This window comes from Leuciscus leuciscus (genome assembly GCF_965113295.1).
Source record: "Leuciscus leuciscus genome assembly, chromosome: 17".
Classification (NCBI taxonomy): domain Eukaryota; kingdom Metazoa; phylum Chordata; class Actinopteri; order Cypriniformes; family Leuciscidae; genus Leuciscus; species Leuciscus leuciscus.
Genome location: NC_138741.1, coordinates 4,017,714 through 4,041,067, shown reverse-complemented (window position 1 = coordinate 4,041,067; position 23,354 = coordinate 4,017,714). Strand labels below are relative to the sequence as shown.

General features: G+C 35.5%; 2 protein-coding genes across 4 annotated transcripts in view; one reads left to right on the top strand and one right to left on the bottom strand.

Annotated features, from left to right (window-relative positions):
• On the bottom strand, positions 1–10,387 carry tmx4 (thioredoxin-related transmembrane protein 4). The gene is made up of 8 exons (XM_082142787.1): positions 10,166–10,387; positions 9,590–9,705; positions 7,913–7,958; positions 7,637–7,765; positions 7,508–7,553; positions 5,875–5,976; positions 5,362–5,425; positions 1–1,775 (listed from the first exon to the last, which is right to left on the bottom strand). Exons 1-8 carry the CDS (start codon positions 10,372–10,374, stop codon positions 1,558–1,560), a joined length of 930 nt encoding a protein of 309 aa, XP_081998913.1. The 5' UTR covers positions 10,375–10,387; the 3' UTR covers positions 1–1,557.
• A 2,949-nt stretch (positions 10,388–13,336) lies between these two features.
• plcb1 (phospholipase C beta 1) overlaps positions 13,337–23,354 on the top strand; it is an 83,939-nt gene continuing 73,921 nt past the window's right edge. For all 3 annotated transcript variants that reach the window (XR_014199323.1, XM_082143724.1, XM_082143725.1), the window contains exons 1-2: positions 13,337–13,725; positions 16,455–16,532. Coding sequence is in view for 2 of the 3 variants with exons in the window: in XM_082143724.1 (XP_081999850.1) it covers positions 13,627–13,725; positions 16,455–16,532 (177 nt within the window). In the remaining variant the exon portion in view is untranslated. The remainder of the gene's footprint in view (positions 13,726–16,454; positions 16,533–23,354) is intronic.

Sequence of the window (23,354 nt, the reverse complement as noted above, 5' to 3'; positions counted from 1 at the left end):
TCAAGTCAAACTGTTTAATGAACACACACAACCATCAGTTATGACCACATTACACAATATTAAGAATAAAACAATCTGTCACACAATACAATGAAATTGACCAGATGTTCAGCATACAAAGTTTTTTTTTTTTACAGATGTACTGGTGTGTTTCTGTGCTGGTTTCCAGTTACAAAACTGACAAAAATCACCAATATTTATTTGCTACACTACACAGATTTAAACAGTCTGTCAATAGTATAAAAAATTAAAGGCAATTGACTGTCGAGCCGCCAGTCAAAGACTGCACCAATTTTAATACCAAAGCCATTGTCAATGTTTTACTGTGCAAATTATGAATTTCATTTGCAATTACAGGGAATACATTATAAATCTACACTGTACAAAACAACGTCATCATACCATTGAGAAATACTTATCCTGAGACCTGATGCACAAAAACATCCTTCTGATAATCTGCCGTGTTTATGTAACGATGATTATGGACAGTTTGTGCTGTTCAACACTATATGAATTATGTGTGGATGAATGCAATAGTGCAAAATTCTCTTCATATTTATCATATTTTAAAAACCATTCCTTCTGAAAACAGTCAGGATTGTAAATGCAGGAGTTTCGGCACAGGAATGTGAAACATAAATAAACATGGAAGTGTTCATTGTTACAGCAAATATAGAATAATTAAGAAATTGTGGTAAAACAGCAGTGTAATGGATGAATCATTAAACCTGCTAAGAACATGTCCTTCATATTTCACTCAAAAAAATTTAAATAATAATAATATTTATAGGATCATTAAGATGTTTTGCATTGTGAAATTGTCATGCAGTTAAGCACATTTCTCCAAATATATTAATATTAATATAGTCATTATTGTAATGCATCAGTACAGTTCTGTAATTCTCAATTTTTATTACTGTAATACAGTAATTTGTTTAAATACTTTACAGTTTAAAACATTATATTGCAGCAAAGATATAGACATGTAAAAATTACAGTTATACAATTTATTAAAATCAGCATATAGGCAGTACAACAAATACTACCAAGATGAATAGATATTTTGTGCTTAATCATGATAAAAAATTTCACAATGTTAAAAAAAATAATATTAATACTTTATATGCTGCATTTTTTCCTTCTGATTTTGAGGTAAAATATGAGACAGATATTTCTTGACAGATTTTGTGAGATTCGTCCAAACACATCATAAACATGTTTTTATCGTAACTTCAGCATTAAAATATGAACTCATATTTTTTGGTGTTTGTAGAAAATAGAAAATCAAATCTATTTGATTCGAAAAAAACTAAGGTCTGTCAATGTTTGGCAACTTTTAGCATTAACTTTAAGCAACTAGTCTTAAAAACTGAAATGAATTAAACTGAAGCGAGAAGCAGGTAAAATGCGAGGAAAGCGTCAAATGGGCAAACCGTATTCTGCATGACTGGCGCAGAGATCAGCCGATAGCTGGCGTTGCTTTGCATATCTGCAGATATGGGCATGGCTGCTTCCTCTCGTTTTTGGCGGTATCCGCACTCGGTTGAGATGAGCACATTAGGTTCCCTCGGCAGTGTCCGGTCCCTGTGGTTTGCGTTTCCTCACTGAACTCTCTGCTGACGGCATCTGCTCACTGCCACTGCCTGCTCCGTCTGTCATCACTCCTTCTTCTTCAGTCGAGTCGTCTCCAGACACTCTCTCACTCTCGTTGTCCAGGTCAGACGTGTGTTTCTCCTCCACCTCTTCCTCTGACACTTCCTCTTTCACAATCACAACTGCAGAGGTACAAAGATTGAAATGATTCACTGTAGCCTAATAGGGAAACGGCTCTCGACTTTATTGACCAAGTATAGTAAGTTGCACTTACAAGTAGAGCTGGGCGTTACTATTGAATATGCACAATATATTTACAATGATTTCAAAATATAGCAACAATATTTCCATGTGTTCATCAATTCAAAGTGTCAATTTCAGTGAATCGATCACTCAGTGTGCATTTAATATATATATAAATATAATATAAACATATAATACATATATTTATAAACATATAATTATATATATATATATATATATATATATATATATATATATATATATATATATATATGTTTGACTTAAGTACAAACTGTAGCATATACTGCAAAAAATAAACAAATAAAATGGTATTTTTTCCCCAGTATAAATATCTAAACATTATTACATCAAGATACATTTACTTGAGAAGCAAACAATTTAAATATTAAGTCTTGTTTTCAAAAAAAAAAAGTATAAAAATTAACTGACTTTTTCCTTAAAACAAGAAAAAATCTTATCATAAAAACTAATTTTCCCTTACATATGTAATTTTCTAACCACATTGGCAGATATTGTTTCTTTCTTTAAGCTTAAACTTACTTATTTTTGATCTTTTTGTTCTTCCAGAAAACAAGAATTAATATCTTATGTATTTAAATTTTTTAATTAATGTATCTTCATTTAAGAAAGTGTTAGTTTCCAGTACAAATATACACAAAGAAAATCATAATCAGTGAATATTTAAAATAAAATATATTTAAAATAGTATCACTTTACATAAGGGATTCATTTGTTAACATTAGTTAAATACATTGGTTAACATGAGCTTACATGACACTTCTAAGGCAATTGTTAATTGCAACATATACTAATACTTTATTAAAATGAAAAGCTGTGTCTTTTCATATTTATTAAACCTGAGCTAACATGATCTAACCATGAACAGTTGTATGAATAAATACTGTAGCAAATGTATTGCTTATTGTTAATGTCAATTAATGCGTTCAGTCATGAAACTCTAGAGGGCGCAGGATGATACGTCCTTTACATACAGTCTGCAAGCAATCACATCATTAGCGCATGGCACAAGCTGATTGGCCTCTGCTAATCCTGCAGCCAATGAGATTACTTGCTCAACATTTGAATAGTCAAGTCAAGTCAAGTTTATTTGTATAGCGCTTTTCACAATACAGATTGTATCAAAGCAGCTTCACAGTATTAAATTAAAATAATACAACAAAGTTTGTTTCAAGAGGAATTTATTGATTGATAAAATTAAATTAAATATCCCCAAAATATCCCCAATTGAGCAAGCCAAAGGCAACAGTGGCAACGAACCGAAAAACTCCATCAAGTGACCTAATGGTGTCCTAAAACTCCATCAGGTGACCTAATGGAGAAAAAAAAACCTTGGGAGAACCCAGGCTCAGTCGGGGGCCAGTTCTCCTCTGGCATTTATGAGCTAGAGGCCGGATTGTAGTTTGAACTGTGGGATTATATGAATGCCTGGCTGAAGAGATGCGACTTTAATCTAGTTTTAAACTGGGAGAGCGAGTCTGAGCAACGAACAGTATCAGGAAGACTATTCCAGAGTTTTGGAGCCAAATGTGAAAATGCTCTCCCTCCTTTGGTGGTTCTGGATATCCTAGGTATGACCAAAAGCCTTGAATGTAGTGATCTTACAGAGCGCGATGGATTATAGGGTGATAGAAGATCCGTTAAATAGACTGGAGCTAAGCCGTTTAGGGCTTTATAAGTCAGTAGCAATATCTTATAATTAATACGGAGCTTTATAGGTAACCAATGAAGTGATGATAAAATCGGTGTTATATGATCATATTTTCTTGATCTCGTAAGAACTCTAGCGGCGGCATTTTGGACTAACTGTAGCTTGTTAGTCCAAACAATGAACAGAATAGTCTGTTCATTGTTTGCTGTAAGCTAGTCCTGCAGAAACTATCAGAGTTCCTCTGAACCCCTCCACCTCCCCAGCTCCACCTGCCTAGATCTGAATGCTACAGGATTCATGTATGTCTATCATATCTTACTCACAGCAGCATGTGTGTGTGTGTGTGTGTGTGTGTGTGTGTATCTATTAGCAGAAGCATGTCCATCCTTACTCTGGAGCAGCAGCAATAATCAACAGCAGCATAGCAGATCTAATCCGCCAAGATCAAATACATTAACTATGACATCTTCAATAACGTGCTAAAACCACTGCGAAAGTTGCCATGATTGAACTATTGTTAAAGGAACCGTATGTAAGATTGTGGCCAAAACTGGTACTGCAATCACTTTCAAATGACTGTAGAGCGGTGTATCCCAAGGCCGATATATCGGCCGATATTTGGCACTTTTAAAATATCGGCATCGGCCGATAAGTTTTTCTGATTGTGTTGGAAGCGGGACTTTTATTTTGACGGTGCTCCGGACTTTTATTTTGACGGGCGGCACTGAGAAGACCAGCGCCTGAGAAGAGAACACCAGTGCCTGATCACACAGCGCTCACTCACATTCTCCGTCTTCATTAGTTTACGATCTCTGTCAGTCATATCTAATACTTTGTTAGACAGAACTGGTGGTAAACAAAGAAAGTAAATGGTATGTGAAAAAGTAAAGTGTTGCTTTTACATTATTTGTTACAGAAAAAGCAAACAATCAGGCTAAAATACTTTCTCATTTACTGTCAACATTCAGCAAATGCGCATCTACATCATTTAAACAAATCTCTGAATATCTAATAAACATTTAATGTCACAAACCTTGCAGATTTAATGGAATCCAGCTGTGATATCTTGTGAAGTGTGCATTTGTAGCCTGCATAAACGTGTGACTCCGAGTGACGGTCGGTCCGTGAGAAGTGAGTGAATGCGAACAGAAGATCAGATTCACAGGAGACGCGATCGAAAAACTTTAAATCCTTCATTTGCTGTGCTATATCCAGGTGCCCACTGTGTCATATTCATATCGCCTTCACTGTGTGCTGTATGTAATATTAGCGTTACCTTGTCTTTATTTGAAAAAATATGATTACCAGTGCGCACAATATTACCAGATTACTGAGTGCAATGTTACCGTGTTTACGTCCTTTTTATTCACATATTCTTGTATTTTTAAACAATTACTTTATTTGTGAAAAATACTGTAATAGGATTGCAGATTCAAGAAGTTGCCATGTATAAGTATAACCATGTTTATTTTAAAGATTTGTTTTCTAATTTATTTAAAAATGATAAAATATTGATTAAAATAAATATAAAGTATATAATAAAAATATCGGCTTTATATCGGCCATCCTGCTCTCTAAGATATCGGCATCGGCCATCAAAAAAACAATATCGGTCGACCACTAATTGAAATACATTTCTTACATACGGTTCCTTTAACTAATGGGACCTTATTGTAATGTGATACCAAAAATAGCATGCAATATATAATGATAAAAGTTTCAATCAGCAGTGTGATATTCAAAGCAAATTTAAACATTAGAAATTGCAACATCTGTAAAAAACATTTTACAGTCAATAAAAGCAAAGTAAGTAATAAACGTGTTTCTAATCTCACCTGTTTTGTCTTCTCTACGCTTTGGTCTGGATGGCCAGATGCAGTCAGCGATCAGAACCAGCATCTAATCGAGATATTTACCATTAGATGGAGTCATTATTTCAAACCCACCACTGGAAATTCACTTTCAAAAGTTTGATCCACTACATGCGAGAACCACCCACAGTATCCTCAAAAGAGCCGCAGAATCGACCAGTATTACGCAACTCAGTTGTATAATGTAGGAACATCTTTATTTCAACATGCATTATATAATTCCTTCTGCAGCAAATCATCATGTGTCTGTATGTGCGATCTGCTTCATAGAGCGCTCGCGTTAGAGGAAGTCAAGTGCACTTTGTTGGGTCCCTTTGGTAAATGGTCTTTTTAGATCTGTACCACGGATGGTCCGTTTGCAGGAAGATTTATGCATGAGATACTTTCATGCATATAGTCAAGTATATCAATTTATGCTTTAAACATGAATAATACATTAACCCGTCTAAACTGTGAAAATGATGTTTTTAGACTTACCAGGCCGAGTATCAGTCCCATAAATAGTGTGATGATGGCAAATATCACATAAGAACCCCAAGAAGGAATGCCGAGAGCATTTGTCAGGTACGTGTGGATTTGCTGTGTTAAATGGACAACAACAAAGGGATATATTCAATATGCGTAAAATATAGTTTAAATATTAAATAAAGCTGTGTTCAGTGAATGAAAGCGTAAAGCACCAAATAGGACATAAAAGTTGCAGTAACACTTTACAATAAGCTCACATTATTTAACATGCATTGAGTAACATTAACAATATGCAATACATGTGTTACAGTATTTATTAATCTTTGTTAACATTAGTATAAAAATACAACTGTTCATTGTTAGTTCATGACAGCTCAGGTCCATTAAATTAAATTATATAGTACATGTTGAAATTAACATTAACTGAGATTTATAAATGCTTTAGAAGTATTTTTCATTGTTAGATCATGTTACGCTGCAAAAAAAACAAACTTTTTTTTTCAGTACAAATATCTAAACATTCTTAAATTAAGATACATTCAATCTAGAAGATAATAAATCTTGTTTTCTAAAACCCTTCAAACTAAAATGTATTTTTCTGACCCAATGGCAGATTTTTTTCTTCATATTTTAAGCATAAACTCTGTTAACATACAGAGCTTATCTAAGCATAAGTAATTATGGTGATTGTGTTTTTCAGAAAACAAGACTTCTTCAGTCTTATAAATGTATCTTGATTGAAGACATTAAATAAATTGATTTTTTTTTTTTGCAGTGCATGTCAACTGTTAAATTATTCACTAGTAATAATTATTAATGTAAACAGGGTTTGAAATGAACACTCGCCAAATGCGGGTAAAAATCAACTGTATCGGGTAACGCTGTAAAATCACTGGACAATTTGGCTTGTTACTTATAATGTTCACTCACTTTGCTGGAGAAGTTTGTGTAAGTCAAATCTGTGCAGATTTAGAGCAAATACTCGTGATTCATCATGATATATTAAATACGGCGTATTACGCAGAATCTGCTCATATCTGGATCACTTGAACACACACGTCACTACACAACAAATAACGGCACGCTTGCTCATTTACATTGAAGCAATAGAGAAGATTATAAAGCGTTTGGTTAATAGAAAATACAGTTATTTTACAACATCCTAATATTTTTTTTATGTTCTTTGTACTGTATTGATCTCTCCATCTAAAACATATTTTTTGGTGATGAGGATGAAAGAGGAAGATAATTAATGTATGAAATCCAAAACTTTATATATATATTTATAAATATGTAACTAAGCTGTGACGTAGTTAATCTGGTTAATTTCTTCTTGGCTAGTAGAAGTTCTGAATGGCCGGGAACTTAAAAATTGAGTAGCCAAATTTGCCGGTGAGTAAAAAAGTTAATTTCAAACCCTGAATATGAATAATAAAAGTAGTGCTCTATGTCTCAAGTGTATTGCTGCAGACTGGGAAATTGATGCATCAATATAGTTATATGGACTTTGATATTTTTATGGTGTTTTTCGTCCTTTTTGGACCAGCGTAAACATCTTTAAAATATATTATTTTGTGTTCCATGGGAAAAATCAAGCCATAAGGGATTAGAATGAGCAAATGATGCCAGAAATGTTTCTTACTCGGATCCACACGGAGAGACGAAACAGATTAGCCATTCCTGACATTCTGTAAAAGAAGAAAATGTTATATTCAGAATTTCATCATGCAAACACATCAGCTCTTTTGCAGACAGGAAAGGTTTTATTTACAGAAGAGAGGATGGTGACTTCCATCCTGGCACCGGCTCAACCGTCGCCCACTTTCTGTCCACAACATAAGCTTGGATATCCTCAATAGTCCGCGATGAAACATACTTGCGGAAATCCCCATCTTTAGCGCTGTGGGTGAGATGGGTTATACTACAATGAAATACTGTTTTAATTTATTAAAAATGGAACCTGAAAGAACATTTTAAGCGAGTCGTGAAAGCGAGTCTTGTAACATAACACCAGAGGGAATATAAATTCAGCCATCTGAGGACTTACTGAAAAATAGTCGGCAGTGTTGTAACCAGAAACCTCCCACTCAGACCTGCAGAACAAAAGAAGAGAGGACGGATGTATTGATGCAGGAATGCAAGTACATCCTATACTGGGCGTAAAATTCCCTTCGGCATGGGAAGGCGGTATACGGTCTATAGCGGAGCTGAAATATGAGGAAAGCCTGACAGCTCTCTGACAGCGAGACACAGTAAAAGGCGTTTTCTCTGAGATTTACAGGAGAAACACCATCCAGACCCGCTGAAGGTGGAGGAACAAGACCACATTTGCATCATTAGTGGCTTAAATGCAATCTTTGCTTGTCTTTAAATTGTAATTGTGTTCAAAAGGGAATCGTCTAAACCGGTTTGGCTATAAAGGGGACCTATCATGTTGTTTCCCATGTTTCTCTCTCTTTAGTGTGTAATGTTGCTGTTTGATCATGAACAAGCTCCAGTTCTTCTCTATATCAGTGTCAGTGTTTCTGAACTCCTGAAACGCCTCCATTGTAGTCTTGAGTTTCTTCCGGGAACGAACACGTCACAATATTCCTCATTTAAATAATTCATACGCAGAATAAAGGGGCGGGGCCTGGTTGAGTTAGTTAGTAGTGTGTTAAACTGGCGGTTATGGTAAGGGGCGGGACATTTCCCAAACACACTCGAAGCGCTCGACCAATCACAACACACTGCTCCAGCCGACCAATCAGAGCACAGTGTGCTTTTCAGAAGGAGGGGCTTCATAGAGACAGGAACTAAACAGAGCGTTACTGACAGACTGGGAAGAGACGAGCCGCAACAATGGAGAATATGAGGAACATAATGTGTTGTGAGTCCAAAAACAGAATCAACACTTTTGAAAAAGGGCATACTAATATTAAAGGCTTTCATCTGCTTATGATGTCACTCAATGATGGTACACAACAAACATGGCTGATGATAACTGCAGTAGCAATTCAATTTAGTGACATCAGTCATGTTTAAAGCACAACTGTATTAGAGTTAATTTGAGCCACAAGACAGCTCTTAAAGCCAGTCAGTAAAGACTAAAGAGCTGTGTGTGTGTGCAAACAATCCAGCAGTGTTCCTTCCTTCTGAAACGCCAGACACACGCCAGATGATCAAACCATGAGCAAACCAGGCATTCACACTCGAGGCATTCACGAGGCATTCACGCGCAGAATTCCTGTCAATTCAACAGCTCTGAATGTGGCTCATTCTGTTTGATAGTGTTAGCTTTTGTTTTAACTCAACTGTTGCATAATGTGAAGATGTTTTTGCATTGATATGCACACACACACACACACACACACACACACACACACACACACACACACACACACAAATCGGTAACACTTTATTTTAAGGTGTAGTTAAACAGTACTACATGTACTTAATATAGTAATAACAGTAAATTATGCATAATTACAAATAACTAACTCTAAACCAAACCCTAACTGTAACACTATAGTAAGTACATGTAGTTAATTAATATAAGTAATTACAATGTAACTACATCACCTTAAAATAAAGTGGATTAGCCAATTTATATGCATTACCATATGGTTACTTCTTATATAACACATAAAGTAGCAAAATAAATATTTTGTTTGCATGCCATAAAATGATCCATACTGTTTTTTCACACTGCCCCTAAGATAGAAAGATGGCTAGTCAGTCAGACCTGGTTGTTGAGTAACATCCACCCTGCCCACTGATATGCCTAGACTTTCACTTTGTCTTCCTAGATTGTCCCAGTCTGCTTGTAAATGCTGGCACGCCGGACACCAAGGTGCATAACTGTAATAAAACACATGAAACAGAGCAGCGATTCATTTGCATGCATGCATGCATAAATAATACAGGCTATAATTTCACTTCCTGCATTCTGGATGTAAATGTGGGCGTAACCCTGATGATGTGATCATGTTCACTGTAGGCCGGTATAAACACAATAACATCTACAATATTTGTGCATATTAATATTTGCAGATGCCTAATGCATAACATGACGATCTGCGCTTATTTACATGTATAGTATTGCAGCAGAGTTTATAAACACTTCCGGTTGCAGCTCAACACGTACTTCACTGCATAACAAACACTGTTATTGTTATTATTTCGACACACTGTAACAGTAAACTATAAACTGATACACTGTTGCAGCGCGCTTATGATCTGATCAACGCATCTCAATGATTCACACTAGAATCCTGCCGAGATCACACACACACACACACACACACACACACATACTCACAATTTGATCATCCACTCGCCCTGCAGGATGAGCGTCCAGTTCGCATCGGCCACTGTCAGCACATGAGTATCCTCCGTCTGAGCGTTTACACGACACACGAGCAGCAGAAATACAGCAGAGATACACATGAAACATGAACTTCTGCCATATTCATATTCCTGCAGTTCAGCGCGTGTCAGTCCCGCCATATTGCCGCTGCAGGAGCACATGATCCAGCAGAAGCAGGAAATACAGCAGCAGAAGCACAGCTCGACAGATGTGTGCAAGATTATACGCTTCTGCACACACACATTATAGACACATTCATCTTTATATTATTGTTAAATAATAATTCAATTAAATAAATTTACTATATTATTATTATTATCAAATGTATTATTACAATATTATTACACTCAGTTTTCGTAAGAATTTATCAAAATACCCAAAAACCACTTGCACAGTGTTATATATTTCTTTCAATTATGTACTTCCATTATTCTAAATGTTTCCAAGAATTTGTAAATTCAGAGAAATTCACAATTTTAAAAAGTGCCCGTCCCTGTTCAGTGTCGCCTTTCAATGACGTAATATCCGCGTTTTCCCTGGTTTCCTCTCGTACTGCCATAGTAACCATGGCGACAACTGCGTTGTTGTTTTGTTCAAACATTATGGATCATGGCAAGCAGACTTTGGGACAAAAGGAGAAATAAAACGAGGATCAATATCAGCGTGGCGTTTTCGAGATGCCGAGAGCTAGCGTCCGCTGCTAACTTCAACTTGACAGAGACGCCGCTCTTGCATGAGCTTTATTAGACAGGTGAGCAAATGTACATAAAACTAATCAATGTTATACAGCTCAACATGATGAAATGTTAGAATATGAGCAGTATGTTATTCTAATGTTGATCTCGCGTGTGGCGCTGATATCCGTCTCTCATTAGCACTCGCGCTCTGCTTCATACCACAGTCATGTTAAAAACATCAATGATTTCACTCATCCATAAACATTATTATATCCATCAGCATGACAGCAAGTCCCATCATTCCGCTTATCACTGCGTCATCAACCTACGCCTTTGTTATTGTAAGAGGTTAGCGACCCCTAGTGGCGAAAAAATATTACATATTGAAGCTTTAATATATATATATATATATTTATTTATTTATGTTTTTATTTATAAAAAATGGTCATATATATATATATATATTGTATTATATATATATATATATATATATATATATATATATGACCATGTTTATTTTTATTCATGTAATATAATATAAAAAATTCTCTCTGTTAACCAGGAGCTCTTAAAGGTTTTAATTTGATGGCTGATCCATTTTAGTGATTTATTTGAGTGTTTGTTTATGTGGCAAGAATCCATTCTGTGTCTACAGTATATAACTATAGGCTTTACAATAGTGTTCTCAGAGAAGCCTATTTCAGGGTGTGTTATCTAATCTAACCCACACACTATGAATTAGGGGTGGATTTTACCAAGTTGCGTTATTTCCTCTATGTGAGCACTGGAACTGCCTTACATAACACAACTGGTATGTAACTTGCAAAAACCTGTTTGCTTTAGAAATTATAAAAACAAAAATGCTCAGATGACGTTTTGGCCTAAATATTTTAATATATTTTGCTCCAGTGAGAATTTTAACCTCCTCTGTTAAATCACAGCTGAAGCATATAGCATATATATCATTATATAACAGCTAAATTCATCTTTATGTACTTTAGTCAATGCAAGCTGATATAAAAACATAATTGCTGTTTTTCTTCCCAGACGTGGAACTGAAACAAGATGCTTGAGTGTAGCTTATATAATTATAAACAGTAATGTTGTATCTGACAATATTAGTATATCATGGGCCTAATTATTATTGCTGGTCTGAATTAATATTGGTGCAGCCTAATTGTAACATTCATTAACTGAACATGAAGGACAAGGTTATTTTCTAGAAATGAATCCTGTTGTTTTGCATTAAATAAGCTTAGATTTGTTTATAAAAGAAGATGAGATATTAATATACTGTATTCAGTGTTGAATTGTATAGGATTTAGATTCCCAATGTGGAGCAAAAAAAAAAAAAAGACATTTATGATTTAAATGTGATCGCATTACAAGAGAAATGTATAATGTTGCCCATAACAAAGAATTTTTTGTTACTGCCCTAAATATGCTTATTTAAATATTAATTATATTTTCAGGACACAAAAAAAAAAAAAAAAAAAAAAATGTAATTCAGTAAAACAAATAATGTACTGTATAAATACTTTAATTTTTTTCACATTACAATAAATTCTGAAAGTAAGTGTGTACAGGTGCTTAAATGTCATGAAAAAGGGTCAAAATGCAACAACAACAACAACAACAAAAACAACAAAAAAGTTTGGATTTAAATGGCAAATACTTCAGAGTCTATGGTTGGATCATTATTGCTCTGATTATTTTGTTTCTAGCATGTTGTTTGTGCTGGAGGAGACTTTACAGAGTGCTGTACTCTTGCATTGTCAAAATAAGATCCTGATGGAAATAACATTACAAAATGTATTTCCATCAAGAGGTGCATCAATGTTTGCTCAAGATCTTGTATCGTCAATGCAAGAGTCCAGCACTCTGTAAAGTCTCCTCCAGCACATCCCAAACACTTTCAGTGAGTTTAAGCTCTGGACTCAGAGGAGCTGTTCTTCATGTTCCTCACAACCATTCTTTCACAATCTGAGCATGATGAATCTTGACATTGTCATCCTGGAATATGGCCATGATGTGTCTTCCTAGGGTTAGAAGAACTGTTGCTAAACAGATAAAATGCTGGAAACATAATAATCACAGCAATCATGGACTCTTAAGTATCTGCCTATTTAAATGCAAACAGCGAGGCATATAGCCCATACATTATAATATCCCTTCTATTTCTTACTGCAGCATGTTGTATTGTGCTTTTCATTAATAAACTTTGATTTATTTGCAATTGTTGTAATAAATAAACCAATGTCTTCAGTGCTGAAATATATAGGGCTAAAATAGCTAGAAAAAAATCCCCCAACGTGTCCTGCCTGGATTCTCTTTGCAGAGGTGTTATGAAATGTTTAATTGTGAGGGTTTGTTGAGCAGGGGAGGGACGCGCTGCGCACTAGGAGGCGCTGGATCTCAGCGCGCGCATGAGTCAGTGTGCGGAGGACTCACACACACACACACACTCTCTCTCTCTCCATCATTTATGAACGCTGGTTCTCTCTGCTGCTCATTTGCTCCTTCCGTTCTGAAACACAAATCTGCGGCGTTCAGTGAGTGAGACTCGGGCATGTAATGTGTCCATATGCCAAGGGCATCCGCGTGCGTAAAGCGCTTCCATTCACCACAACTGTTCCGCTGTCCTCCTGTGCGCTCCGCTTTGGCTTCTTCCCGGAGAAGAAAGAAGAGTGACTTGATTTCCCCCACGCTGTGTTGGGTGTAAATGTTGAAGCTTGAATGGCTGGAGCTCAACCTGGCGTTCATGCGCTTCAACTCAAGCCGGTGCGCGTGTCCGAGAGTCTGAAGCGAGGCAGTAGGTTTATGAAATGGGATGAGGTAAGTCACTATTAGCCTGTGTGTCTGCGGCTGTCAGAGGGTGAATGCACATGATGATGATGATGATGATGATGATGATGCTGCGGTGAACGCGCGTGGCGTTTGGTTTGTGTGTTTGTTTGATCGCTCGCGCGGATGTTGCATTGTATACATGAACATGTCCAACATTAAACGCCGCAGACCCGCTCAGTCAGCTCCTGATCGACCTTTATTGGCGTTAGAGGGGAGAGAAATGAGCCAATAAGATCAGTTTCCAGTTCTCAAGTCCATCAGCATGTTTCACAGACTCCATCTGTCCGAGTCTCTGCAGAGGTTCATGAGAATGACATCAGGTTACTTTATGTGCAGTCATGTCTCGCTGCATCTCAGCCCTGCTGTCACTTCACAGAAACCTAATGCACTAATGCAACAAGCTCAGATGATTCCTCACTGTGTTCTGGAATATCAAAACCTTTACAAAGAAGCATGCATTTGGAGACTGAATGTGTCGCATTTTGTGTGAGTGCTGCATGAGCATTGATTGAGCACCAGCACTGGATGTTCACATTCACCTGTTGGATGAGAGTTTGCCAGCAGGAGAAACTCACTGCACTCTGAGAATCGACACACGTTGATATTAGACAATTGTCAAATATTTGTTCTAAAGCATGCATTGACAAGATTTCAGTTTTTCTGAATGGTTTAAGAATGTCCTCCCCAATATTGCATTTCATGGTTGATCAACTATGTTTTTAATGACCAATTATTGGACTTTTATCAGAGCTTGAATATGTGGTTCTATTTTTAATCAAACATTAACTGTGGTTTTGATGTGGTTCGGTAAAATTATCCAAAGTTAAACATTTGTTGATGTTGGGAACATCAGAACTTTTGTCTATAAGTTAATGCTTTAAAGCGAAATATAAAAGTCATTCTTGGTTATTTTAATCACACAGGCAACATTCCTTTTAGACATTTGGTGCAAAAAAAGCTGCTATTAGTGCAACTCTTGGTAGTGCATTTAAATCTGATACCATTTTCAGCATTTTCTCTCATTTAAAAAATGTTTTCATTGCAAATTGTCAGCAGACAAGAAACATTAGGATGCATTTGTGAATGTGTTGGCATGTTTCTCTTCAGCAACTGGAGATGCATGAACAAAACCTGAAGATCATGTTCTCCAGAAAATCTGACCGTCAATATCTCCATCTAATTATTTGACCTAGAAATAGTGCAGGATCTGAAATATTTCTTACTATTCTTTTTTTTTTTTTTTTTTTACTTTATCCACGTTTAAAAGTAACAAAACCCCCATATTTTCAATGAGGTCTGGTGTATTTTGCGTTCCTTTACAAGCTTAAATCACTTGAAATAAATGCAGTATTCTGGAGGAGTCTGACTGCTATCAGCATCATAAGGCCATACAGCTTTACATGAGCTTATGTTGAAAATGTTGACGTTTAAAAGCTTTTCACTGCAAATAAAACTGGAAATCTTGGCCTGTTGCTATGGCAACTTTCATGCTTTATATTCCCGTCTTCCTGGCCTGCCTTACATTAAGACATGCTGCGCCGCCCAACTTAGATGTGCAGTTAGAATGTGTGCAGACCCACGCAAGATCTAAAATAACACAATCAATTCCAGATCTCTTTCTGAAGAGACGTGTCTCCTCACAGCACAGCTGCTTGTCTGTTCAAATGATCCGCTTAAAAGCGTTTAAAACGGGACCGACGTCTCATTTCCTGCCTCTTGAAATTCTGTGACTTCTACCAGTGGGAAATTATCACAAGCCAGCATGAATCACGCTAATATAGAGCACTTATGCAATGTCTGAGTCAAACCTCGACTTTCGGTCCGTCCCGAGACCGCATCGAGAAACATGTTTTCAAGTGGATTGCCACAGAAATCCCATGTGTTTTTCTTGCGCGAGGCAAGATTAGGCTTTACCTCCCACAGAAACATGACGTCGGTTCACTGAAGACTTTGATTTTGCTGCGCTTTTTGTTCAGTGTGCTTAAAATAACTCCTCCTGCAGTCGACTTTACAGACCCTTGATATCAAAATCATGGGTTATATTCCATCGGTTAGCTCTGAGCTCTTCTATATTCCGGAGTGAAAGGAAACTTTTAGCATTTGAAGTGATATCTTTCTCCTCCAGCTGTAACGATTACATCATTTTGCATTCAGATCCATAAATGCATGATGTGGATTGTCCAAGATTGTGCAAGCAGTAAATCATGGCTCATGTGTAAACTAAAGGTTTAGAGTTCAACAGTGCCTGTCCACTTTTTCAGTATATTTTTTCCATGGGGATTTTAAAAAAAAGTCTTGGTTGAAGCGTTATAAGCCATAAACCAAACCAACCAGCTTCAAGGAGAATCACAACACTGCAAACTTTGATTTGAAGCAAAAAAGTGTTTGAATAAAGACTGTATACTTAACAGCTTTAATGAGGGAAAGAACTACAATCCCATGAAGCATTGCAAACAGCCTAATCAAATAAAAAATAGAGAAGTATAAAACATTTAAAGATGCATATATTTAAGTATTTCGAGAAGGCAGGGAGATTACGTCAAGTCTTCCAGCGTCTTGAATTTCAGCCCTGTTCCAATAGGAAATATGTCAATGCTGGGAAAAAAAGGGATCTTTTCACGGGACCTTTAGTGCATGCTGTGAATATGTTGTCCATAACCATGTTTATATTATATCTGCTGTGTATGTAGACTTAAAAATGTCATTTCTCTGCTCAGGATTCTTCTACTGTGACTCCAGTGACGTTGCGTGTCGATCCGCAGGGATACTTCCTGTACTGGACCGATCAGAATAAGGTAACATTTCTCAAATCAGAAACCAGTGCAGTGTGATTGAAGCGTGTGTGAGGATTATTATTATTATTTGTTTATTTACACAAGTGCTTCAGTGTAGTGCTTCCCAGTTTTGTGTGCAATATTTGTTGACCAGGTTGTCAGAGTTATTTTAATATCATTACTATTATCTTATTATTTGTTAGTTTTGGTTAATTCTTTAATAATTTTGTTATTTTTATTAGTTTTTTAATATGCCTGTTAATTTTTTATTCATTTTTATTTGAAGTTTAGTTTTAGTAACACATTTTTTTTTAATTGTGTCTTTAGAACTAACTGAAAGTATTTTAATATTCCTGTTAATGTAATTTATTTCAAATAACATTTATTTATTTATTTCAGTTAGCATTACATTCATTTATTTGTATTTATTTAACATTTTATTTCAATTAACATTCCATTATTTATTTATTCATTTTTTAATTAACATTACATTTATTTATTTCTATTTATTTAACATTTTACTTCAATGAAAGGGGTCATGAACTGCATTTTTTCATTGTTTTATAATGTTTCCTGGGGTGCACTTATAATGTTAGTATGATTTTTACATCAAAAATGGTCATAATTTATAAATAAAAGGCATTTTCCTAGCTCTGATTTTATCCTCTGATTTGAACGCTCTGTTTGAAGGGGCGTGTCTATGTGAGACGTTAATGTATACGCCCACTCCTGTGATTGGCTAACAGCTTTGCATATAAAATAGCTGAGTATTACATGTAGAACTCTCTCGAAAACTTCTAGCACGTTTTTACTAATATAGCTCTCAATGTTAACTAATCGTGGAAAGTGTGATTATAGCATTACATTTAGATCTATTGCATCATATTTACATTGTGACATGAAAGGTTACAGTGATGAGCATTGTAGCTGATCACATGTTGGGCGCATGAATGCAGTGATCTCATCTTTGCAACTCGATTTCTGCACACTAACTAATGCTTTCATCATAACTAACAGTGCAAACACGATGATTTGTTGATTATAACGGGAGTTTTGGCGAGAGTCCAGAACTCAGTCACTGATAAAGTCGCGCTGTTTGATTGACAGCTCCAGCGATTGCAAAGGTAGCGTTCTTTGATCGCTTTCCATATATAATTTAATCACAGTTTAAATAACAGATTATTTTAATACTAAGTGAAACAATGTGAAGTTGACCGTTAGGTCACTGGTTTGATTTACCGACACATAGAAAAAAAAACATCTGACTGTACATGAATCATTGCACATCAGAAATCACTGGTCTCAGATCAGGCATTAGAATGAACACAGTAACTTGCAGGTTGTCGCATTACTGTCAAGTCCATATCGTAAAAGTCTGTTTGTAAAGCCTGCGCCGAAATAGTGACTGATTTACCAAAGAATCCACCGTGAAATGTACAGAATACAAATAAATAATGCTCAACTGAGACATTCACATTGTTGAAAATAAATTACCACATTCCTAGCATTAGGATTTAGTAATGTTATTTTTAGTCCAGTGATGCTGTACCGCACTTCTCTCCTCCTCATCTCACTAAATGCCAGTGGGCGGGGCTTAAGTTGCGATGATGAAGTAGGCGTGGATCTTCTTCTGCAGAGGCGGTCTTTCACATTCCACAACGAGTCGTTCTCTTGGATTGGTTACAATAAAAGCTGTTTTTGGACTAACAAGGAAGTTTTCAGTTCAGAAACTTACAGGATTTTCTCATAGTATGAAAATTTGGTTTTTCAGTTCACGACTAATTTATTTAAATTAACATTACATGTATTTATTTTTATTTATTTAACATCTAATTTATTTAAATTAACATTATATTTATGTATTTAACATTTAATTTATTTCAATTAACATTACATTTATTTATTTTTTATTTATTTAACATCTAATTTATTTCAATTAACATTATATTTATGTATTTAACATTCAATTTATTTCAATTAACATTACATGTTTATTTTATTTTATTTAACATCTAATTTATTTCAATTAACATTATATTTATGTATTTAACATTTCATTTATTTCAATTAACATTCAATTTATTTATTTTTATTGAACATCTAATTTATTTCAATTAACATTGCATGTATTTTTTCATCTTGTCGTGTAATTGATGTCATCTAGCATAAATGTTTTTAGTATTTTTAGTTTTGTTAATGGTAAAAACACTGGTCTGTGGGCATTAAAAAGAGACATTACATGAATCAAAGGCACACTGCACATCTCATCAGAGCAAAACTGTTCATTTTATCTGGTGTGGTGTCACTTTCCAATGTCTGTCTGTGGGGAATGAGGTTGAGTCTATTGTCCAGATGGAGCACTGACAGCCAAATGCTCACATAGCCTCAGAGTTTGGCTAATAGAGGCGTCCCACTTTCAATGAAAGCTTTTCATCGAGGTATGGATGAATTTTTAATTTGAAGTGTTTCTGTCCGTCCATCGCTTTCTGCAATTGATTTATGTACCTGGAGCTGCAGATTTGATAAACAGCATCTAATAGATTGTGCTCAATAGTAATTGCTCTGAAATGATCTGAATAGAGTTGCGTGTGGGTGAGGAGCAGAACAGGAAGTCACATAGTATTAAAAGGCAGAACTGCTCTATGGGACGCCAGACAATAATAACTCAAAATCACAAGCATTTGGTAAGATAACATCAGTACAGCAGCAGTGAAAGTGTCAGAGAACACAATCTTATCTTATCATAATAATTTAAGCTCATTGAGCTGTTTAAATGTGTTCAGCAAATGAAGTGCTCACCTGCCACACACTGAAAAATAAACATTGATTTTGAACTGTAAAAGTATGTTAAAGGATTAGTTCACTTTCAAAAAATGTTTTGCTGATAATTTACTCACCCCGATGTCATCCAAGATATCCATGTCTTTCTTTCTTCAGTCGAAAAGAAATTAAGGTTTTTGAGGAAAACATTCCAGGATTTTTCTACACAGAATGGACTTCAATGGCAACCAACTATACCAGTGTTCAGAGAAGGTTCAAATGTCCGTCTCAATGCAGCTTCAAAGTCTCGACACGATCCCAGTCGAGACATAAGGGTCTTAGAGAAACGATCGGTCATTTAAAAAAATATACTTTTTAACCACAAATGCTCGTCGTGTACCATCTCTGAGATGCGCCACGCATTTCATCATCACGTTGGAAAGGTCACAAAAAAAAAAAAAAAATTTAAAAAAATTAAAACAAAGATGTCGGATGATTTTGAAGTTGGAGGAGAAAATGAGATGGAGTTTTTCGCCCTTCCCGACCTTTCTGGACCGGAGTACACAGACAAATAACTTAGACAGATGACGTGACGCGTGACCTTTCCAACGTGATGACGCAATACGTGGCACATCTCAGAGATGGTACAATACAGGCATTTGTGATTAAAAAGTATATTTTATAATATTTTAAAATATATAAAATACTTTTTAAAAAGTATCATATATTTTTTTTTTTGTTGAAAATGACAGATCGTTTCGCTAGATAAGACCCTTATTTCTCGACTGGGATCGTGTCCAGACTTTGAAGCTGCATTGAGATGGATATTTGAACCTTTAAACCGTTGGTTGCCACTGAAGTCCATTATATGGAGAAAAATCCTGGAATGTTTTCCTCAAAAACCTTCATTTCTTTTCGACTGAAGAAAGAAAGACATGGATATCTTGGATGACATCAGGGTGAGTAAATTATCAGCAAAACATTTTTTGAAAGTGAACTAATCCTTTAATTCATCTCTTTTGATGAGCCTAAACTGGCTTTTATGTTTTTTTTATTATTTTTTATTATGCAACTTAACATAAATTCAAAACTGACCCTATCCACTTTCATAATGCATGTTTCTGGTCTTGCATGTTAATTCAGGGGGAAAAAAGTCTTAAGACCTGTAGACTGAAAAAATGCATTACAATTATGGTGTAAATATGCATAAGTTGATCTACAGCGAAGGCAACAGGAAGTGAGGTCATGTCAGTTGAGTGTGGATTTGGCAGCATATTCTCTTTTTCTCCTCTTGCCCTTTATATAAGAGAATCGATTATGATTCAGTCGAGTGCAAGTTTCCAGCAAACTCCATCATATCATTTGTCATGCGAGTCAACTGCAGAAAGTGTGAAAGAAGCAGTGAGTAATATCAGAATAATGTTCATAAGAGTGACTCAATCTTCTGAGACCAGATGGTATTGAATAAAACATAGCTAATTGTGACGGACTCTCAGGACACCAAAACTGTGTTGAATTATTGCCTGAAGCGCAGTATCTGTGCTTATAGATATTCATGAAAACAAAAGTAGGGCCATATGAACACGGACGGAATCGCAGAATCCAGTCATAAAAATGGAATTTACTATATACCGAGGAATTTCATGGAATTTGTCAAATTTTTCATGAATGAATAAAAAGCAGATCCATAAATGCATGAACTTCATCCCCAGAGCTGCTTTGAGAGTCATTTCATGAGCATATTTGCTTTTCATTTGAGAAAAATTACTGTATCATCATATCATAAACAGACAGAAACTCAAAGGTCTTCACGGCAACCCGTCAAAATAAAAGTTTGGTTTAACTTGAAGAAATTATGACAGAAATATATTACTGTTGTGCAGTAGAATTAAGCTATACGTCTCAATGTAATTATAATTCTAACACCAATAATAATAACAATACATTATTATTAAAACTTTATTTTTTAAGGAATAATCACAAATTTTCTTAAAGGGATAGTTCAGCCAAAAATTATATTAAACCCATGATTTACTCACCCTCAAGCCGTTCGAGATGCATATGTCAATCATTTTTCAGCAGAACACATTTTCAGTTATTTTAGAAAATGTCTTCGTCGGAAAAATTATTGACATATGCATCTCGAACGGCTTGAGGGTGAGTAAATCATGGGTTTAATATCATTTTTGGCCGAACTATCCCTTTAAGCTGTTGCCTAACAGTAAAGCTCAGTTGTGCAAAAAAATTTCATATTATTAAAAGATAAATTAAATGAATGTTTTCAGGCCTTTATTTGATTGATTGCCAGAAAATATAAAATACACAACAAATAATAATAATAATAATAATAAAATAAATAATACATTTCTGTATTTATGAATTCAGTTAATTAGACATGCTTTTTTATTATTAAAATTTAATTAAACCATTAAAATGGAATCCAGAAAACTTAAAACAGAAAATCTGAATTTGGTAAAAAAAAATAAAATGGAAAAAAACTTCATAGGGCCCAAAACATAATTTTTTTTGTTAAACTTTTTATAAATTGTTGTTAAATTGTATACGTTTCATGATTTCAATTAATTAGACATGCTTTTTGATTACTAAAATTTAATTTCACCATTAAAATGGAGTCAACGGGGGACAAAATCCAGAAATATTAAAACTGAAAAACAGAATTTGGAAACATAAATAAAACGGAATTTGGGAAAAAAAGTTATGGATTTCATAGGGCCCTACAAAAGCATGTCTATAGGTGTAAATATTACGCATTCTTGTTGTACACCCTGATATCATGTGTATAATATACATGCACATGGACAGAGAGACCAGAGGTCACAGTTGTTTTTTTAGATTCTACTTGCAAATCAATGAAAGCAATGAAAACAAACCGACAGTTTTTCCTGTCCATAAAATACGTGAGGAATTCCAGAACAGCCGCCTCTGGCCAATAGTAATGTAAAAGCATCCAGGATTGTTATGCAAAGCAAGCATCTATTGAATCAATACATGATTTTCTATATTTAGATGCACTGCAGGCCGGATTGTCGCCAGCGAGAGACGAGGAAATCATTACAGTCACTTACAACCGGCTTCATTATTGAACATTGTAGCACGTTTGTGAGTTTTCTGTGGATAGAGAGTCAATAGACTGCGGTTTGCTCTGCTGAACTATCAGATATTTGATCATGTAGTCTCAATGGATTTTCAGCGAGCACAGAAGCAGGAGTCTGAGTCGGCGACGTCTTCTGCAAGCTGATTTCACGGTGCCTGGTGCCTGTCTTCAAATTGCTTTAGCCCAACTCCCCGTCACAGACCACCTCCATCCCCTGTTGCCATGGCGCTGGTGAAGCGCTCGCCACCATACTCCAATTTTCATATTTGAGCCGGTTGACTGCAGAGATGCTTTCATTATTCAGATAGCCTTGGCAGTTACTTGCAATTATCATAAATATTATATAGTCATATTATGGGGAGCATTGAATTGCATGGCGTTATAGTTGCATGCTTTACAGGCACCCTCACATGATCAGAATATAGAAAACTGCATAAAAATATCCTACAGGCATTGTTCGGTTTCTCCTCAATGTCGTTTGTGCATCATGTTTTTATTTCAAAGTTATCCGACGGTCTGAAGTAAATGTGAGTTGAGTTGGGAATGACCTCGTGGCCTAGTGAATATTAAAGGAGACGTGTTTCTTGTGTAAGTGTTTTAGGTCAAAGCGCTGAACAAATGACATCCAGGTTGTCCTTATATAATCTCCTGGAGTCTGCATGTCCTCAGCCTCGACTGTGTCACACACGCAAAAGTGTGTCAGCGAGGGGCGGGGATTGCAGCCCATCCAAAATGCGTTTCAGGAATGAACAGAAATATAATATAGAAATAAATAATGATAATGGACGGATTTTGAAATTATTATAGATTATTATGTCAGTTTAAGGGAAAGTTTTTAATCACCTGTAGTCAACCGATATGTGTATATAGGTTTATATTATATGGAAGCTTGTTTCTGCCACAGAATTAAAAATTAAAAAAGATAATTGCGACTTTTTATCTCGCAATTCAGATTTTTTATCTTAGAA